At 36.0% G+C, this 21,351-nt stretch overlaps 1 protein-coding gene and 1 pseudogene across 1 annotated transcript in view; both read left to right on the top strand.

Moving 5' to 3' along the window:
• The window catches only part of LOC138383493 (nucleoporin SEH1), a 150,072-nt gene that overhangs the window by 49,277 nt on the left and 79,444 nt on the right, over positions 1–21,351 (top strand). Inside the window, exons 12-17 of the mRNA XM_069468555.1 lie at positions 1,005–1,180; positions 4,118–4,170; positions 6,999–7,119; positions 8,942–9,093; positions 10,398–10,542; positions 11,738–11,865. Coding sequence (XP_069324656.1) covers positions 1,005–1,180; positions 4,118–4,170; positions 6,999–7,119; positions 8,942–9,093; positions 10,398–10,542; positions 11,738–11,865 — 775 coding nt within the window. The remainder of the gene's footprint in view (positions 1–1,004; positions 1,181–4,117; positions 4,171–6,998; positions 7,120–8,941; positions 9,094–10,397; positions 10,543–11,737; positions 11,866–21,351) is intronic.
• LOC138383572 (U2 spliceosomal RNA) lies at positions 11,174–11,297 on the top strand (annotated as a pseudogene).

Raw genomic sequence — 21,351 nt, 5'->3', positions numbered from 1 at the left:
GGGGGTGCTTTAAAATCAGGAAGTCAACCTAAATGTCCTGACTTGTTTTTTTTTATTTCCTGTCACCGTCTTGCTGCCCCACCCTTTTTCCTTTCTGTGCCATCTACTCACATGACTTTGTCTTTGTAGTCTTTCCACCTACCCCTACCCTCTCTTGTACTCAGGGTGAAATTTTCCTGTACCTACCCCATGAGTGCACCTTGGGTTTAAGCTAATACCTTTTCACCACTACATCCCCAAAGGAGAGAGAGAAAAACTGGGAAATGAATTGTAATTAGTATTGGAGAGTTGCCTTAGGCACAGAGGGTTGGGATTTGCAGAATATGGAAGGCTATTTTTTTTCATCCATCCTGGCTGAATTTGAGTCTGGCTCTAGGTATCAGTTTGTCAAAGGATGAATTTGTTCCATTTCAAGGCTTTTTCCTGAAGTTCCATCCCCACCCCTCCTCTTTGCTGTGGTGAGCTGCTAGAGATGTTAGAGCTTTTGCAGAGGTTGAAAGGAGAATTGCCTTTAAGGAAAAATATTTTGATCTGTGTATAAAACAGCAGAGGTAGTAGAAAGATAAGGGCAAGAACAGATGCAGGGGGTAAAAGTATAACTTTTAAAATGGTTACTAATTCAGAGATTAGCTATTTTGGCAAATATACCAGTATCATTTAAGTCTGTCTTATTTTTAGAAAGTTGATCTTTTCTCTAGACATGATAGTTACAGGGATACTTACTTGCAAAAGAAAAAAAAAAGCTTTTTATCATTTGAGAGGCAGAGTAGGAATATTCTCTTTGATTTTGGTAGACTGTACATCACTGGACCCAAAATGTTGATTCAGTCCCCAGAATGCCCAATAGTGTTACCAATTGTAGTTTCTGCCTAGACCCAGAAATGTTTCTTTTCACTGTATCCATTTTTTTCTTTTTGAGAGATGAAATACACAACTGATTAATAGATATTTTATGGATTTACCCAAAGTAATGAACATTTTATCATTATTCTCTAATACAAAAGTTCTATCTGTAGGAAAAGGAACTACATGGAAAGTCAGCATTTGTCAAATGCTCTCATAAAGCAGTCAGCTATTCAAAGTGATAAAGCAAGACCAGAGGAAGAGCAAGCTAAACCTACAAAATCCTTTCAAGACCAAGATCTTTTTGATAGGACTTCACCACTGGAACAAGTACAAGGTACTATTAGAAATGATTTTGTAATGTATATATTTTAAGTTTTATTTCCCCATTTTTGGACTTTATATTTTTGTGTGTGTGTTATATGGAAAACTGAAAATACTTTGGTTTGATGTGTACCTATTAATATCATATTTACAGTACTTTTATGGGGAAAAGTCTCTTAACTCAGTGGTCCCCAGTCTTTTTGGCATCAGGGGCTAGTTTCATGGAAGACAGTTTTTCCATGGGGGTTGGGGGAGGAAGAGCTCAGGCGGTGATGCCAGCGATGGGGAACAGCTGTAAATACAGATGAAGCTTTGCTGGCTAACCAGCCCTTGGCTCACCTCCTGCTGTGTGGCCCAGTTCCTGACAGGCCACAGACTGGTACTGGTCCATGGCCTGTGGGTTGGAGACCACAGTTTAACTGTTCTCCTCTTAACTGTCTTGACTGATTTAAGCTGAAATCCCCTTTCCTTTGGAAATCATGCTATTTGATGGCCACAGCACAAAGAGCCCATCTATGTTCCAGATAAAGAGTCTATTTCTTGTGCACTTTTCACTTTTCCTATCAAGAATCATTTTTGTTTATAAACTTATTTTTATATAACTGGTGAATTATAAATTCTAAAATTGTTTCTATCAAAACCAAGTTGAATGCTTTGGAAATACTCAAAGGTTAGTCATTTGAAAAATTGCTAGCATATTAGATGTGGAGAAGAAACTACAAAAATGTGGGGAAAATTGTTTAAAATAAAAAATTTACAGGCTACTTCTGCTTTGTGATTCCTTTTAATACTTTACATTCTCTTTCTTCCTTCAAAGGAATCAAAACTGGAAATTGAAAACTGACTGCTGTAGGCTTTTATAGCAGTGATACTGTGTAACTCCAAACTGTAGTTCAGTACTCAGAAGACCTTGCTTGATTTTATGTTATAAGATTAATGAATGATACACATTTATATGTTTAAGTTAAAAAAAGTTTTAAGGGGTATTTGTGTTTCTCTTGATGAAAAATGTCATATATACAGAAGTAGAATAGCATTAACTTCCATGTTCACAAGCAAGAAAAAAAAAACTTTTCAAGAAGTAAAAAAACAAACCAAAGAATGGGAGAAAATATTAGTAAATTATATAGGTGAAAAGGTGCTAGTATTCAGAATATATAAAGAACTCTTACAACTCATCATTAAAAAGACAAATGAGTAGACTAAGGATTTGAACAGACATTTCTCTGTGTAAGTTATACAAATGTCCAATAAACACTTGAAAAAAATCAATATCTTTAGTCACCAGGGAAATGCAATTCAAAACCGCAGTGACATACCACTTCACACCCATTAGGATAACTATAATCAAAAAGATGGAGAATAATAAGTGTTGGTGAGGATATGGAGAAATTGAAACCTGCATACATTGCTCATGAGAATGTAAAAATGACGCAACCACTTTTCAAAACAATCTGACAATGTTTGTTCCTCAATGTTCCTCAAAACATTTAACATGAAGATACCATATGACCCAGCAATTTCACTCCTAGATGGTACATCTAAGAGAAAGGAAAACATATGTCCACACAAAAATTTGTACATGAATGTTCATAGCAGCATTATTTACAATAGCCAGCAAGTGGAAACAACTCAAATGTCCATTAACTACTGAATGCATAAAATATGGTATGTCCACATGATAGAGTATTATTCTTCCATAAAAGGGAGCAAAGTATCTATATGTGCTGTAATATAGATGAACCTTGAAAACATTATGCTAAGTGAAAGAAGACAAAGTATGTAATTCCATTTATCCATAGGCAAATCTGTAGGTATAGATTAGGCAAATCCATAGAAGGTAGGTTAGTGGCCATCAGGAGCTGGGGAGGGGGAGGTAAGGAGTGATTGCTAAAGGGTGTAGTGTTTCTTTTTGGAATGGTGAAGATAGTGATGGCTGCACAACCTTGTGAACATACTAAAAACCACTGAATTGTACGCTTTAAAAGGGTGAGTTTTATGGAATATAAATTATGTATATCAGCTTTAACAAAACCCATACACCTATCCCTTAGTTTTAGTTAGTATAAGATTTTGTCATACTTGCTTCATCTCACCTTTTTATTATCACTTTTTCTGATATTTAAAAATTCCAGATGTCATTTTATTTGTACGTATTTTAGTATCCTTCTCTAAAAATACGGACATTTTCTTACATAACCACGGTGATATTAATGTAGCTAACAAACTTAATTCGTAGTACACCAGTACATAATGATTTGCTAGAATTAGGGTCTAAGGAAGGATATGTTATGTTGCGGTGCTTTGTTGTATCTCTTATGTCAGTGCCTTGTTGAAATAGGCGAGGGCAGTCACCCTGCAGTTTGTCCCATTATTTGGGTTTGTAACTACAAACCTTACTCAGGGTATCATTTCTCTTATTTCTCCCTTTCCCACATTCCCTACAAAGCAGAAGGTGGCTGTAAAATCTTGATTAGATTCATATTCAAGTTGTTTGGCGTGTGTATACTTTTTTTTAGGATTCCCTGCATAACATTTTTTAGTTTAACCCAGCCATGATGGATTCCTATACCATCATTTAAAAGTGCTTCTATTCTATTTCTTTCTTTCTTTCTATTCTTTTCTATTCTGGGCTCAGGTGATCCAACTGCCTCAGCCCCCGAGTAGCTGGGACTACAGGCATGTGCCACCACGCCCGGCTAATTTTTTCTATATATATATTTTAGTTGGCCAGATAATTTCTATTTTTGGTAGAGACGGGGTCTCGCTCTTGCTCAGGCTGGTCTCGAACTCCTGACCTCGAGTGATCCACCCGCCTCGGCCTCCCAGAGTGCTAGCTTCTATTCTATTTCAATATAAAAATGTTCATTTGCTGTTTTTAGATATTGTTGGGTATTTAGTTGATGGAATAACATTGTCTCTCAGTTTTTGTTTTTAATTTCTTAAACAGACTCACCTATTGATTATCGTTTACAATCGTGGATGAATAATAAGCAACACAAGGTAAACTTTTATATATTCGTTAGTAATTTCTGGAGCATCACAGGGGAGCAGAAGTTCATATTTCACATTATAGGTGTTAATATTTACTTAGATGTATTCTACTTGTTTATAGCAGAACTCCAGCTTACCTAGCTTTAGCAAAATGGGAGTTTATCTCAAATAATCAGAAGGTTCAGTGGTAGTGCTGGCATCTTGGGCTGTGTAGTCTTGGACTTGATGTTGTCATCATAGCTGTCTCCATCTCTTTGCTCTACTTCACTCTGTACTGGCCTCATTTAGAATATTAGCTCCATGAGGGTAAGGATTGCTCTGTTTTTTGTTTTTTTTTTAATTGTATCCTGAGTACTTGGAACAGTTCTTGGCAAGTAGTTGTCACTCAGTAATTTGATAAATGATAGTAAGCTGTCTTCATTTGTAGGTAACCCAAGCCTACACCGTTAACATTCATGATCAAAAAAGAAGAGAAGACCAGGCATGGTGGCTCACACCTGTAATCCTAGCATTCTGGGAGGCAGGGGCAGGAGGATCGCCTGAGCTCAGGAGCTCAAGACCAGCCTAAGCAAGAGCAAGACCCCGTCTCTACTAAAAGCAAGAAAATTAGCTAGGCGTGATGGTGCAAGCCTGCAGTCCCAGCTGCTCGGGAGGCTGAGGCAGGAGAATAGCTTGAGCCCAGGGGTTTGAGGTTGCAGTGAGCCATGATGGTGCCATTGCACTCTAGCTAGGGTGACAGAGCAAGACTCTGTCTCCAAAAAAAAAAGAAGAGAAAAAAGACAACGCTAATGCCCTCCCCTAGAGAAGTCACCATGCCAAGGACTGAGTTGGGATGAGCCTTGATCCTATGTCCACTTCTGTATGTGTGCTTATGCATGTACATGCACAGCTGGAGGAGTTCAACCGGCAACCCCACTGGACCACATGAAGTAAAAAGAGGCTCTTCAAAGGAAGTGGTACTGAGCAGATAAATAGTTTATGCCCAATACAAATACCAAATCTGGATTTCAGGCATGCAGTCTCGTATTTATGAGACTTACTTATAAAATATAAACTAAATACTGTTAAAACTTATAAAAAGGAGATTTAATTTTTGTTTTATAATTACCTTATAAGAATTTTTAAGATCATTTTTATAAAATAATTGCAGAAGGATCTAAAGTAAAAGTTATTCCCCATGCCAGGGATTGGCAAACCACAGCTTCTGGTCCAAATCTAGTCTGCTGCCTTTTTTTGTAAAGTTTTATTGGGACACAGCCATGCCCAGTTGTTTATGTTTTCTTTATGGCTGATTTTGGGCCAAGTGGCAGAGTTGAGAAGTGACAGAGATGTATGGCTCATAAAGCCTGAAATGTTTACTGTCTGGTCCTTTACAGAAAACGATCTGTCCACTTACCCCGTGTGTAAGTTTCAAGGGTGAGAAATGCATTTTAGAGAAGTTTAGGTGTAGTGAAGTTGAAATTACGTCAGAAAGTGTGATTTCTTAACCATTGAATTTAATTCTTACTCTACAACAAGTTACACTTCACTGATATATTTTCAGAACATTTAGAAAAAATTGTTTCTAAAGAGATAGAACATGAATTTTCCCTATGGAAAATAATTGATTTTCTTAATATAGGTGAAGAATTGACTTACAAAAAGTATTAGAGCTATTTAATAATAAAAGAAAGGGACAGTAAAACTGGAAAGTAGCAAAACAAATGTAGAAACATGAGATGCTCGATTAAAAAGGGGAAGAAGTGAGAGCAGCAGAAAATAAATATATTAGAAAACAGAGACTGGAGAGAGCTACTCCTGCATTTGACTTTTCTTTTAGCTTTGCCTCTCCTGGCAGTCACATCAGTGAAGGAAATGTGTTTTTGTAGGTCTCTTTGTCAAACTGTGAAAGCTATGCTGCTTTGTCAGAGTAGAGACGTTTTCCAGGGTCTCTTCAGTTCCGTTGGCCTAAGTGTAAGGGGCATGGCGGAGCACATGGGGTTCTGAATAGCAGAACTGACCCAAAAGGCAGAGACATTTTACACATTGTTCTTTCCCATACAGATTTTTTCACAATTTTTTATTGTGAAAAATTGCAGAACACAGTTTATGTTGCATAAGTGTTAACATTTGCCATATTCTAGGGGAATGTCTAGTTTAAATAACAATAAATCACAAGTAGCCCTTGGTGCCTTAGATATTTATGGGAATACCTCAGCACTGTCTTCTGTAAGTGTAAAATTGCATTGAGATGCCATGTTTTTATCTTTAAAAGTAGTGTGCATTTTGCAATCTAATTCTTAAGGTGGTGTTAATTATTTTAATATATGTTTAAATTATTATGAAATAAAATCAGCACATAGAGGGAAATGTTGCATTTTCATTCTGGGCCTCGAGTGCCCTTGTAAATTGCTGTGTGCCCTTTAGAGTTACATGGTCCCTGGGTTGAGCAGAGAAATTGATTGTTCCCACGTAATGGTAATGAAAAGTTACTTAGGTAAACGTTGCTGAGTCCAACTTTGCTCTTGTCTTCACTTTCTGTGATAAGCCTTGTGTTGCTCAAGTTCAGCTGTGTGAATATTAGTACTCTATACTACTAGGTTCTCCAAATCCGTGCAAACAATTTGAGAGAAGCCTTAAATTTTTAAAGATGTCTTATTGGGTTGGTCAGTGGAGGGAAGTGTCATGGGGGCAGGGAAGAGAGTTATTAATACATGTAGAACACAACTAGCCCTTCATTGCCTAAATGTGATTTGCAGATACTGAGAGGTTGAGAAAATACTCGGTCCTTTTTGTAGCCATGTACTATGCTCTTCGAAGCTGTGAGTATGCTTCTCTTACCATTTTATTTCTTATAGATCGTTGTACTTGATGGTGGAAAACATTTTGAAGATGAGATTCCAAACAGTGACTTAAGCCACACTAGCTTATTAGAAAATGAGAAACTTATGTTACCGACAAGCTTGGAAGATTCTTCTGGTACTGAAGAGACGTGTGTTTTCCTAGTTCCTACCCTGCCACCTCCTTTGCTGCCGTAGTTATTATGCCAAGTTTTTGGGTTTTTGCCACTCCCTTTCCTCCTACCTGCCAGCATACAAACGGACACTTTTATTGAGTGATGGGATTTTAAATTTTATTTCTGTATATCAATCTTGTATGATTATACTTATCCCTCAGTTTAACATCATTAGGGTCCAAAGTAGTCGCTTAAAGGTGCTACTCAGTGTAAAGCATTACGATTAGAAATTGGAGGAACAATGAAATATTTAGCCTCTGCTCTCTAAGAAACCTTAACTAAATGCAGAAAAGAGATGCATAGCCAAACTTCAGATTGTATGAAGTGTATACCTCAACAGTATAAAAATGTGCTTGAGAATCTTGGTGGAGGAGTTGATAAATTGGTTATGATTGAGGAAGGCATCTCTGACGCTTTCTGGAAAGAGCATGGGGCCTGTGCTAGGCCTTAAACATGGGAGGAGTACACGTCAGGATGTAGGCAAAACCAGCAAAGGGCTGTGAGGCATGCATGTCAGGTTTGGGGAGTAGCCAGCGGTTTTGTGTTGCAGGTTGACAGCACCTGTAGGTGGCTACGTTGGTTAAATAAACTCATGAAAGTAGGCTGAGGCCAAATTATGAATGGCTTTGAAGGCCAGGCTGATTACCTGGATGATTTAAATAGAAACTATATACAGCATCACATCCATTCCAGATAGGTCTGTTGCCAAAGGAGTTTTCAGACTTTTTTGGATTATGGAATTGTAAATATAGAGTTATTGATCTGAATTTAACAGATCTTTAATTTTTTTTTTTTTTTTTTTTTTTTTTTTGAGACAGAATTTCTCCCTGTCGCCCTGGTTAGAGTGCAGTGGCGTCATTATAGCTCACTGGAACTTCAAACTCCTGGGCTAAAGCCATCCTCCTCCCTCAGCCTCCCCAGTAGTTGGGACTACAGGCACGCGCCAGCACGCCCAGCTAATTTTTCTATTTTTAGTAGAGATGGGGATCTCACTCTTGCTCAGGCTGGTCTTGAACTCCTGACCTCAAGTGATCCTCTTGCCTCAGCCATCTGGAGTGCTAGGGTTACAGTAAGCCAGGGCACCCAGCCTGATTGTTTTAGTAAGCTAGATTCTTGGAGGTGATATTGGTAAGTCAAAGGTTATGAGTGTTGTTAAGACTCCTAATGTTGCAAAATTAACCTCTGAAAAGGCGCTGCCAACTTACAATACCATTGCTATGATTGAGAGTTTTGTTTTATCTTAGCCAAGCTGGGTGTTGTAACACTGACAACCTCTGCAAGGTCCCTCCTTCTCTCTCTGCCTTTTGACTTCTATGATAGGCTTATCTATTCTTTTTTGATGGAGTTAACCATTTGCCACATCATTTTCTGAATAGTCTGCTCTTTACCCATTGATATGCAATGCCACATTTATCCTGACTTTTGATATAAGACAGGTGTTTCTGTCCTGTCCCCTCAAAGAGGTTAAATATTTAGCTAGTATTAAAATGTTTATAATGACTTATAATTGATACATTACAATAGTTTTCTCATGTCAAATATAAAAACAAAATCATATTTTGACTCATTTGTGTTTTGTTGGCCTTTTTGATTAAAAATTAGCCAGGCGCAGTAGTATGTGCCTGTAGTTCTAGCTACTTGGGAGGCAGGAGTGGGAGGATTGCTTGAGCTTAGGAGTTTGAGGCCAGCCTGGGCAACATAGTGAGACCCCACCTCTAAAAACAATATTTATTGGTTAGTCAGTACTTTAAAGCCTGTTCTATTTTTTCTCCATTTTCCCAATAGATGATGATGATATTGATGATGAAATGTTTTATGACGATCATTTGGTAGCTTATTTTGAACAACTGGCAATGCCGGGAATGATATATGAAGACCTAGAAGGACAAGAACCTCCAGAAAAAGATTTTAAATTACCTATCAGTGATCTCACTCAGGTATGTTGCAGTCTTTATGGTTTTTCAGAAATTTGACATTAGAAAATTACTATTGATCTCATTGGATGTTAATATTAAATTTAAGCTTTGGTTTCCTTTGGACTGTTTCTCCCAGGTATGAATTGATGAGCTATGCCCACCCTTTCCTACCTTCTTTTCCTTACCTTTCTCTCACCTACAGAAAATTAGAAGAATAATTCAATGGACATCTACATACTCTTCATCTAGATTAATAAGTTGCTAATTTTGCCTCCTTTGCATTTTCTTTCTCTCTTCATACATACCTTCTTCCCTGAATCATTTGAAAATAAGTTGCAGATAGTATGACATTTCATCCCAATACTTCAGCATTTATGTCTTGTGAATATGTACATTTTCCAACATAATCACAGTTCTATTATCTATCTTGATACAGTAATTTAAATTTATGTATGATCCATAGTCACATTTACCCAATTGTCCCCAAAATGTTCTTTATTTTTAGTATTTTTGATCTAGAATTTAGTCAAGGATTATACTTGTGTTTGGTTATCATATCTCTTTATTCTCTTTTAATGTGGAGTGGTTCTTTCATGACATGAAACATTTTGTAGGCTGGGTGTGGTGGCCCAAGTCTGTAGTCCCAGCTTCTTGGAAGGCTGAGGCGGGAGGATATGTGAGCCCAGGAGTTCAAGGTTACAGTGAACTATGATGATGCTGCTGTACTCCAGCCTAGGCATCAGTGTGAGACCCTGTCTCTTAAAAAAAAAATTTATAAAGTCTAAGCTCTCTGTTTTGTAGAGTGACCTATAATCTAGATATATCTAATTGCTTTTTTTCTCCTGACTAGATTAAACATTTTGACAAGAATTCAGATTAAACAATTTTCTCATGACTGGATTCAGATTAAACATAGGTGATGTTGTATATTTCTCATTGCCTCACATCAGACGTTTAAGTCTGTCCACTATTGATGATGCTGTGTTTGATGATTTTGATTAACGTAGTGGTGACCAGATGTCTCCTTGTGAATATACCTTTCCCCCTTTGTTATTAATAAGTTATCTGTGGGATGAGACATCAAAGTCATGTGAACATTTTACTCCCCAAGAACCCTTCATGAACTGGATTTAGTATCACTGCTAAAGCCTCCTGGAAATAACTATTACACTAGTGGTCATGATGGTGATTTTTCTAATTCCTTTGACATTTATTACCTGGCATCCTTCAGTAAAGCAGGCATTGTCTTGCTCCCCTTGTTTTCCCCCTCAGAATGTTTAAGTTTAATTTTAAAGATTAATATAGCTAAGGTATTCTTTCAACAGGCAGATGAAAATAGTAGCTTAAACTGTCAATTTCAGTCAGAAAATAACAGCTGTCTGATTTCCCGTGGCTCACACTCTTCGGGAACTTCTGAAACGACTCACAAGGAGTCTGAGGAAGGCCAAGTTGTCTGTCTACCTGGGGCTGGTAAGTATTGAAATATTCCCTTGTTTTTAAATTCTATGATTGACTTTACCTTTTTTAAAAAAAATTATTTCTTTAGTATTATTTAGCATATTAACCTTTTTCTGCCCTCAAGTCTTTATGGTCTAAAATTTTTCTAAAGAGTTTTTAATAATATCTGAGTAAATTGATGTTATTGGAAATATACTGTACTATTAATTTCTTAGATTAAATATTATGAATGATTATATTATCTTCAAACATTAAGAATTAGATATGGCCGGGTGCGGTGGTTTTTGCCTGTAATCCTACCACTCTGGGAGGCCAAGGCGGGAGGATCGCTCGAGGTCAGGAATTTGAGACCAGCCTGAGCAAGAGCGAGACCCCTTTAGTCTCTACTAAAAATAGAAAGAAATGATTTGGACAGCTAAAAAATATATATAGAAAAAAAATTAGCCGGACCTGGTGGTGCATGCCTGTAGTCCCAGCTACTGGGGAGGCTGAGGCAGAAGGATCGCTTGAGCCCAGGAGTTTGAGGTTGCTGTGAGCTAGGCTGACACCATGGCACTCTAGCCCAGGCAACAGAGCGAGACTCTGTCTCAAAAAAAAAAAAAGAATTAGATATGAATTCTCTTGGATTCCACTTATTTATTTTATTGCTTCTCAGCCTTTTGGCTAAGATCAAGTATATTTTATTTGTTTTAATTGTTTTTTTAGAGAAAGGCTCTCGCTCTGGAGTGCAGCAGTGTGATCACGGCTCACTGCTACCTCGACCTCCTGGGCTCAAGCAATTCTTCCATCTCAACTTCCAAGTAGCTAGGACTGCAGACATGCACCACCATGCCTGATTAATTTTTTAAAAAGTTTTTGTAGAGACGGGGTCTCGCTATGTTGCCTGGGATGTTTCAAACTCCTGGCCTTAAGCAATCCTTCTGCCTAGGCCTCCCAACATGCTAAGATTACAGGCATGAGCCACCATACCTAGCCCTGTGAATTCTCTCTGTGTGATAGCAGTTTGTCATGTTTATTATTGCCTCTTACTGTTGCTTATTTTCTCATAAGCAAATTGCTGAATTTGTCATAAAATAGTTTATTTTATGACCTATTTTATGTTTATTTTAGGTTTATATAAAATGATTTCACTATCAAGAAGCAGTTATTACATTAGATTGCTCAGACTTTGACATTGCTTCATTATCTTTTTTTCTTTATTTTTCAGATAATTCTATAGGGACTGGAGATAGTAGAAGGCATATAGATGGTGTCTTACCATTTTCCTCTAGCACTTGGAGAACTGAGAAAGAAAGGGTAGAAAATTTGAAGGGTATTGTTCCAGATCTTAGCAGAGTAAGTTTGTATGTATTTTCTTAAAATTTTCTATGAAAAAAAATAAGGAGTTTTTTTTTTTTGTTTGTATGATATCAGTTTTTTTCAGTGAAACAATTATTGCTGACTTCTGAAAGATATAGAAAAAGTACAAAAATCATTACTGATAATGTTTCCTTGTATGTTTGTATCTTTGATATCGCTAAGATCATATTAGTATACAATTGTGTATACATTTTCTTACATTTGAATATTTAATAACTTACATTTAAATTATTTGAAAAGTTCTTTAATGTCCAATCATTAAATAAAAAAGCCATCTGATCATCTTTTACCTTGCTCAAACGTATTTATTTTTCATTATTTGAGTTTTTTCTGTTTGTTGATGACACCCCATTTCTCCTACGCTTGAAACTTGGTAGTCATTTCTGACTCTCACTATTCTTCAACCCCTTTTTAGTAAATTATGATGGGGATTGTAGAGTGGTTTTAACTATAAATATTTAGAAGTAGTGTGTATGCTCATATATTAATATAAAAAAAGTCATTTTATTCTTACAATAATCTCTTGTGTGTATTAAAGCAGCAGGAGAGATGGGATTGTCATTTTAAGGGAGATGAAATTCAGAAGACCTAAATCCTGTCAGTATGTCTTCAGGCCTGTGTGTTAGATTTGTTCTTTCTTGTTTAATTACACCTATTCAAGTTCAAGGTGTTATTAACCATGTCTGACTTTTTGTCCCATCTACAGTATTTTTACTACTCTGTCATGTTTTTCACCACCAGATTAATCTTGTTACAGTGGTTTTTTTGTATATGATATTCTCTATGTTCCTGTGTTTCAAATTAATAGTTCTTAATTATTAATAGTAGAGTCTGGCTTCATGTTATCTCTCTCTTTTGCATTTTACTTTTTTCTCCTTGTCTTCCCTAATCCAAATTTATGATCGTCTTTCCAGCCTCAGGTCAAGTCCCTAGTTACTTTTTTTTTTTTTTTTTTTGAGACAGAGTCTCACTCTGTTGCCCAGGCTAGAGTGTCGTGGCGTCAGCCTAGCTCACAGCAACCTCAAACTCCTGGGCTCAAGCAATCCTCCTGTCTCAGCCTCCCGAGTAGTTGGGACTACAGGCATGTGCCACCATGCCCGGCTAAGTTTTTATGTATATATTTTTAGATGTCCCTATAATTTCTTTCTACTTTTAGTAGAGACGGGGGTCTCACTCTTGCTCAGGCTGGTCTTGAACTCCTGAGCTCAAACGATCCTCCTGCCTCGGCCTCTCAGAGTGCTCCTAGTTACTTTTTAATAACTCTAGCCTACATTAATCTGTTTGAACTCCTATGACAATAATTGTATTCTACAGTATAGTACTTTATTATATACAGAAATATGCAGAAGTTGCCTATTCAGTAGCTTCAGGAATTTGCAACTCCTCAGAGGAACCAGTTACATACAAATAAAGTACAAAGCCTCTTCTCTCAGATAACCAGAACAGATGCTCCGGAGTCCATGTATTTTTCCTCCTAGGACTGTGTTGTGTTATTATTATGATGTTATTATGCGTAATCATTGGTGCGTATGTGTAGTTCATGATGCAGTTATATAATTTTAGTGTATTTAGTTAATGGATTTCCAGTTCTCAGCAATTAGTGGTAGCAAATTAGGAAGTAAGAAAGAGATGGCATCTGTTAGTTGTCTTGATTTTTGTTAAAATGTGATAGCTGATAAGTTTTATAAACATGTCAATCTCTGGCCATTTAAATTTGGGCCAAGGATCTTGTTCTGTTACAGTGCAGTGATCATTTTACTAATTAGTGACTATATGTCATTTCAAACAAATTTTAATATGGTTCATTACTTACAAATTTCTAGGGAATCTTGGTCAGGTCATTTCAACGACAACTATCAGGGACCCTCTTGGTGATAGGCGTGATGCTGGGTGGTATAGGTCATACACAGTTAATCTTCCTTCATGAAACATAGTGGGAAAATAAAAGAAATACTTAGATTACTTAAAGTAAAGCAGAGTCCTGCTTATTGAATCTCATAGCACCTACTGAAAGAAGTCCCAAGGTTCTGATTGAGTTATGTTCTAAAAGTTTTTGAAGATTGGAATTCTTCCTTTGTAAGTAAATGATAATTTCTGATGATCCATTTCTAGTCCGTTTTCTAAGAAAATATTTATTTAGCCCATAGAATAGTGGTTGCCATGGGTTAATGGACAGTTGTTGTTTAATGGGTACAGAGCTTCAGTTCTGTAAGCTGAAAGGAGTTTGGAGATTGGTTTGCACAGTATACATGTATTTAACTTTACTAACTGTACAGTTAAAATGGTTAAGATGTTACCATGTTACATATATATATGTATATATATATATATTTTTTTTTGCAGGCATATATATGTTTTGATATTATATATATTTTGTCAGAATTTTAAATTAAAATTACAAATATATTTAATATGTGAAATTAGACCAGGTTCTTTCGGAGTCTCTAGGCCTCTGATGCTGGATCCCCTCAGAAGCCATGCCCAAAGGCAGCGAGTTTGGAGACTGGGCTCAGGCTGGCCTCTTGCAGCCGAGGACCAGGACAGGATGTGGGGTGAACACATTCATCAAAGGTTTATTGTTTGCATGGAGCAAAAAATCCCTACTTGTAGGTCAGCCTTATAATACATTATTACATGAAATGTCGATTATTTTTCCCCTATTTTGAGATCATGCAGTTTGTGTTCCTGAAGTAACAATATTGTGTCCTTGATTTGGCAAGATCAGTAGCCCACTTTTCTTATTGAATGACATCTACAGAACTCAGAAACACCAGCTACCATCTTAAGCAAATTTATTTATTTATTGTTAGAATATTGCTGTATATAAGAAATAGAGATTTTTTCCCCCACTAAAGTGTAAACTGGGGATGGGGGGTGGATTTGCAGGTGTATGGATGCCATCTGGTGGTGAAAGCTATCCATACCTAAAAAGGAAAAAACTCAAAAATTTATGAAGGGAATGTTGTTAGTTATCAATTTAATATTTGTGTGAGTTCTTTAATAGCTGAATCGTAAGATTTTAGTCTCTCAGAATTCTCGCATTGTGTTTTATTCTTTATTACATTTATCTTTTATTACCTATTGTTACATAAACATTTTTCACCTATTAGAATCCATCATTGTTCTCTGCTCCAGGACCATCCCTGGTTTTCCCACCAGCCACCATTTTCTTCTAATACTATTACGTAATAATTTTGGTGTGAGTTTTGCATCTGGATTAATTTTTTCTCACTGCCCACTTGTCCAGTATTTATTAAAATAATTTTTGCTTTATTCTGTGCATGTCTATTTTTCACATATTAAATATATTTTTAATTTTAATTTAAAATTCTGATAAAATATATATAACATCAAATTTACCATCTTAACAATTTTAACTGTACAGTTAGTAAAGTTAAATACATGTACATTGTGCAACCAATCTCCAAAGTCCTTTCAGCTTACAGAACTGAAACTCTGTACCCATTAAACAACAATTGTCCATTAACCCATGGCAACCACTATTCTATTTTCTGTTTCTGTGAATTTGACTACTCTAGGTACCTCATGTAAGTGGAATCATACAATACTTGGCCTTCTATGCTTGGTTTAGTTCATTAAGCATAATATTTTCAAGGTCTGTGTATGTTGTAGCATATATCAAAATTTCATTCTTTTTTATGGCTGAATAATATCCCATAGTATTTGCCACATTTTATTTATCTTTTTATCCAGTGGACACTTGAGTGTTTCTGACTTTTGGCTATTGAGAATAATAGTGCTATGAACATTGGTGTACACATACCTGTTCGAGTCCCTGCTTTCATTTCTTTTGGGTATTTACCTAAGAATGAAATTACTGGGTCATGTGGTAGTTCTGTGTTTAATGTTTGGGGAACTGCCATACTGGTTTTCATAGTAGCTGCACCAGTTTACATTCTACCAGCAATATACCAGGGTTGCAATTTCTCTATATCCTAGCCAACACTCCTTATTTTCCTCTCTTTTTGATTATAGTAATCCTAATGGGTGTGAAGTGGTATCTCATTGTGGTTTTGATTTGCATTTCCCTAATGATTAGTGATGTTGAACATCTTTTCATGTGCTTATTGGCCATTTGTATGTCTTTCACAGGGTAAAGTCTTTAGCCCACTTTTTAATTGGGTTGTTTGTGTTTTTGTTGTTGAGTTGTAGGAGTTCTTTATGTCATCTGCAGATTAACTCTTATCAGAGACATGATTTACAAATACTTCTCCCATTCTGTAGGTTGTCTTTTACTTTCTTGTTAGTATTCTTTCATGCACAAAAGTTTTTAATTATGACAGTGTAATCTGTTTTTATTTTTCTACCAGTGGTTTTGGTGTCACATCCATAAAATTGTTGTTAAATTCAATGTCATAGAGATTTTCCCGTTTTCTTCTAAGAGTCTTATAGTTTTAGCTCTTATGTTTAGATCATTGGTCCATTTTGAGTTAATTTTTATATATGGTGTTAGGTAAGAGTCCAACTAACTTCATTCTTTCACATGTAGATATTCAGTTTTCTCAGCACCATTTATTAAAAAGACTGTTTTTACTCCATTGAATGATCTTTGCACTATTGTGGAAAATCAGTTTACTGTATATTTGCGGGTTTAATTTCTGTGTTCTTTATTCTATCTCATTGGTCTATTTGTCTGTCTTTATTTCAGTACTACAGTTTTAATTGCCGTAGCTTTGTAATAAATTTTGAAGTTGGGAGGTGTTATTCCTACAAGTTCATTCTTCTTTTTCAATATTGTTTTGACTATTCAGGGCCCCTTGCAATTCCATATAAATTTCCATTTCTTTGGAAAAGGTTGTTGAAATTTTGAGAGGGATTGTGTTGAATCTACAGGTTGTTTTGGGTAGTAGTGATATCTTAATAATGTTAAGTTTATGTATTCATGAACACAGGATGTCTTTTCATTTATTTAGGTCTTCTTCAACAATGTTTTGTAGTTTTCAGCATGTCTTTCACCTCCATGATTAGATTTATTCCCAAGTACATTATTCTTTTAGATACTATTGTAAGTGGAATTGCTTTCTTAATTTCCACTTTGGATTATTTGTTGCTGGTGCTTAGAAACAACTGCTTTTTGTGTGTTGATCTTGTATCCTTCATTTGCTGAATTTCTTTATTAGCTCTAGTAGCTTTCTTGTGGATTCTTTGGGATTTTATGTACATAGGATCATGCAATCTGAAATACTTTTACATCTTTGCATGCCCTTTGTTTCTTTTTATTCTAATTGCTCTGACTAGAATTTCCAGCACAATGTTCGGTAGCAGCAGTTTAAGTAGTCATCCTTGCCTTGTTCCTGATCTTATGAGGAAAGCTTTCAGCCTTTACCATGAAGTATGATGTTAGCTGTGGGTTTAAACAACAACAACAGTAAAGAAACTTCTATCATGTTGAGAACTTTTCCTTCTATTTTTAGTTTTCTAAGAGTTTATTTTAATGAAAATGTATTGGATTTTGTAAAATGCCTTTTTTATATCAAGATGTTCTGTGGTTTTATTAATGTCATATATTACATTGATGGACACAGAGTGTTGCTCTGTTGCCAGGGCTACAGTGCAGTGGCATCATCATATCTCACAGCAACTTCAAACTCCTGGACTTGAGCTATCCTCCTGCCTCAGTCTCCCAAGCAGCTGGGACTACAAGCGCACACCATAGCGCCTAGCTAATTTTTTATTTTGTTTTTTTTTAGTAGCAACGGGGTCTTGCTCTTGCTCAGGCTGGTCTCGAACTCCTGAGCTCAAGCAATCCTCCCGCCTTGGCCTCCCAGAGTGCTAGGATTATAGACATAAGCCACCGTGGCTGGCCTTGATTGACTTTCTTATGTTAAACCATTCTTACATTCCTGGAATACATCCCACTTGGTTATAGTGGATAATCCTTTTAACATGCATAAGGGATATTGCTCTGTAATTTTCTTTACTTGGGATGTCTTTGTCTGGCTTTGGTATCAGTAATTGTGGCATCATATGGTGAGTTGGGTGGTGTTTTCTCCTCTTCAGTGTATTGGAATAGTTTGAGAAGAGTTGGTTTTAATTCTTTAAATGTTTGGTAAAATTCATCCATCTGGTCCTAGAGTGAGACCCTGTCTCCAAAAAAAAAAAAAAAATTTCCCCTGGGTACTACTTTTACTGCATCCCAAAAGTTTTGATATTTTTTAAAAATTTTCATTTTATCTCTTTTAGGTATTTTCTGATTTTTCTTCTGATTTATCTTTGACCTGTTTAAGATTGTGTTGTTTAATTTGCATGTATTTGTAGGTTTTCTACTTACATTGATTAGCTTCATTCTGTTGTGGTTGGATATCTTTGTATATCTTTGTATACCTTTTAATATTTATTGAGACTTGTTTTGTGGCCTACGATATGGAATATCCCAAAGAATGATCTGTGTGTTTTTGAGAAACATGTGTACGCTGTTGTTGGTGGTGTTCTGTATGTGTCTGTTAGGTCTAGTTGATTTATTGTGTCATTTAAGTCCTCTGTTTCCATAGTTACCTTCTGACTGGTTGTTCTGTCCATTATTGAAAGTAGGGTATTGAAGTTTCCAACTAGTATTAGAGAACTGCCTATTTCTCCCTTTAATTCTGTCAGTTTTTGCTGCATTTGAGAGTCTATAATTAGGTACATCCATGCTCCTGCCTTTCTCTCTCCTCTGGTTTTTCTTCTTTGTTTATTTGGAAGTTCTGTTATCACTTTTCATCAATTCTAAGGTATGCATTTTTGCATATTTCAACACTTCTGAAATCAGTATGTCTTTCAGTTACTAAATGTATGAATTTTTTATTTCTTTGTGATACATACAATAATGGCAAATCTTCAAAATCAGTGAATAGATTCTCTGTTGTATGCTATTGTTCTATTCTTTTGAGGGCATCCTTTCTTTTCCCTCATTCCCTATCAGACACAAATTTCTCACCTTATATTTGAGATAATGCCACCATATTTTCACCAGGGAACATTGTTGCCTGTTTGTCTCCCTCAGACTCCAGTAAGCTGAGATCTTTCAAATACTTTCATCATCTCCTCTCGAAATGCCACTTCCTAGGAGAACTTCAGATTGCTTTTATTTTTTTTCCTTCCCTTCAAATTTCCTAACTCCTAAATTTTATTGAGAGAGTTACACTAAGTATAAATAAAGCCTTATTTTGTGTTTAGATTTAAAAATTGTTAGAGCAACTACATTCTTTTTTTTTTTTTTTTTTTTTTTAACAGACTTCATTTATTTTAGGTTCACAGCAAAATTGAGAAAAGAATTCAGAGATAGCTCATATATCCTGTGCCCCTACGCATGCATAGCCTCCCCGAGTATCAGCATCCTCACTGACACATCATTATTACCACAGTTCACATCAGGGTTCTCTCTTGGTGTGTACATTCTGTGGTTTTGGACAAATGTAAATGACATGTACCCACTAGCGTTTTTCCAGTGTCCTAAGACTAATTTTTTTACATGTGGATATCCAGTTGTTCCAGCACCATTTGTTGAAAAGACTGTCTTTGCTCCATAGTCATCCCTCCCAGGCCCCACATCCTGATGCCCTGGCAACTGCTGATCTTTTTTTTTTTTTAATGGTCTTTTTTACTTTTTTAAGTTTCATTTTTAATTAACAAAATAATTCTATATATTTATGGGGTACGATGTGATATTTTGATATATGTATACTTTATAGAGTGAATAAAGCAAGCTTATTAACATGTTCATCACATCACATACTTATTTTTTTGTGGTGAAACATTTAAAATGTAGTCTTTAGCAATGTTGAAATATACATTATTATTAACCATAGTGACCATGCTGTGCAAGACTTCAGAAGCATATTCTTCCTGTCTAACTAAAACTTTGTACCCTTTGGCCAATGTATCTCCATTTTCTGCCCTCCCCCTCATTCATTTTATTGTCTCCATAATTTTGCTTTTTCTAGAATGTCATATGGTTGGAATCATAGAGTATGTCATCTTTTCAGATTGGCTTCTTTCACTTAGTAATATGGATTTAGGTTTCCTCCACATCTTTTCATGGCTTGATAGCTCATTTCTTTTTAGCATTGAGTACTAGACCATTGTCTAGATGTACCACAGTTTATCTGTTCACCTCTTGAAGGACATCTTAGTTACTTCCAGGTTTGGCAATTATGAAAAAAGCTTCTTATGTGGACATTAGTTTTCAACTCCTTTAGGTAAATACCAAGGAACATGATTGTTGAATTTTATGGTAAAAGTATGTTTTACCATTAAACTATGTTTTAGTTTTGTAAGAAACTGGCAAACTGTCTTCCAAGGTGGCTATACCATTTTGCATTCCCACCAGCAATGAGTTAGAATTCCTGTTGCCCCACAACCTTGCCACAATTTGGTGTTGTTGGTGTTCTGCGTTTTGGCCATTCTGATTGGTGTGTAATGATATCTTATTATTGTTTTAATTTGCATTTCCTTGATAATATGTGGAGTATCTTTTCATAGTCTTGTTTGCCACCTGTATATCTTCTTTCTTTGAAAATACATTTTGTATTTTAGAAGTTTTTAAAATATTTTTGATTGACAACTCATAGGTATGTATCTTTATGGCATACTGCATGATTATTCAATATATGTATTCAGTGTGATGTGATTAAATGAAGTTAATACATCCATCACCTCACTTATCCCTTGTAGTGGTGAGACATTGGAAATTTATTCTCTTAGTTGTTTTGAACTAAGAGAATAATAATACATTCTTATTGACTTCCGTTGCCCTGTTACATAATAGATCTCAAAACTTATTTCTCCTGTTCAACTGAAACTTTGTACCTGTTGACCGATAATTCTCCAGCCCCAGCCTCTAGTAACCATCATTCTACTCTCTACTTCTGAGTTTGACTTTTTTGGATTCCACTTATAAGTGAGATCATGTGGTATTTGTCTTTCTGTGCCTGGCTCATTTCACTTACTGTAATGTCTTCCAGGATCATCCACATTGTTGCAAATGGCAGAATTTCCTTCTTTTTTTAAAGCCAAAGGGTATTCTGTTGTATATATGTGTATGCCACATTTTCTTTATCTATTCATCCTTTGATGGACAGTTGGGTTGATTCCATATCTTGGCTGTTGTGAGTGGTGCTACAGTGTACATGGGAGTGCAGATATCCCTTCAGCATATTGACTTCAATTCCTGTGGATATATACCCATAAGTGGGTTGGTGGATCTGTATATCTTCTTTGTGAGGTGTCTGTTAAGGTCTTTGGCCCATTTTAAAAATCATCTTGTTTTTGTTCTTATTGTTTAGTTTTAAGAAGTCTTTGTATATTTTGGATGACAATCCTTATTCCTGATCTTAGTGGGAAAGCTTCTAGTTTCTCACCATAAGTGTGATGTCAACTGTAGGTTACTCTTTATCAAGTTGAGAAAGTGTCCCTCCGTTCCTAGTGTACTGAGAGGTGTTATCACGAATGGATGTTGGATTA

This window comes from Eulemur rufifrons, chromosome 5 (genome assembly GCF_041146395.1).
Source record: "Eulemur rufifrons isolate Redbay chromosome 5, OSU_ERuf_1, whole genome shotgun sequence".
NCBI lineage: Eukaryota > Metazoa > Chordata > Mammalia > Primates > Lemuridae > Eulemur > Eulemur rufifrons.
The sequence above is the reverse complement of the archived record's forward strand: the minus strand, read 5'-3'. Positions and strand labels throughout refer to the sequence as shown.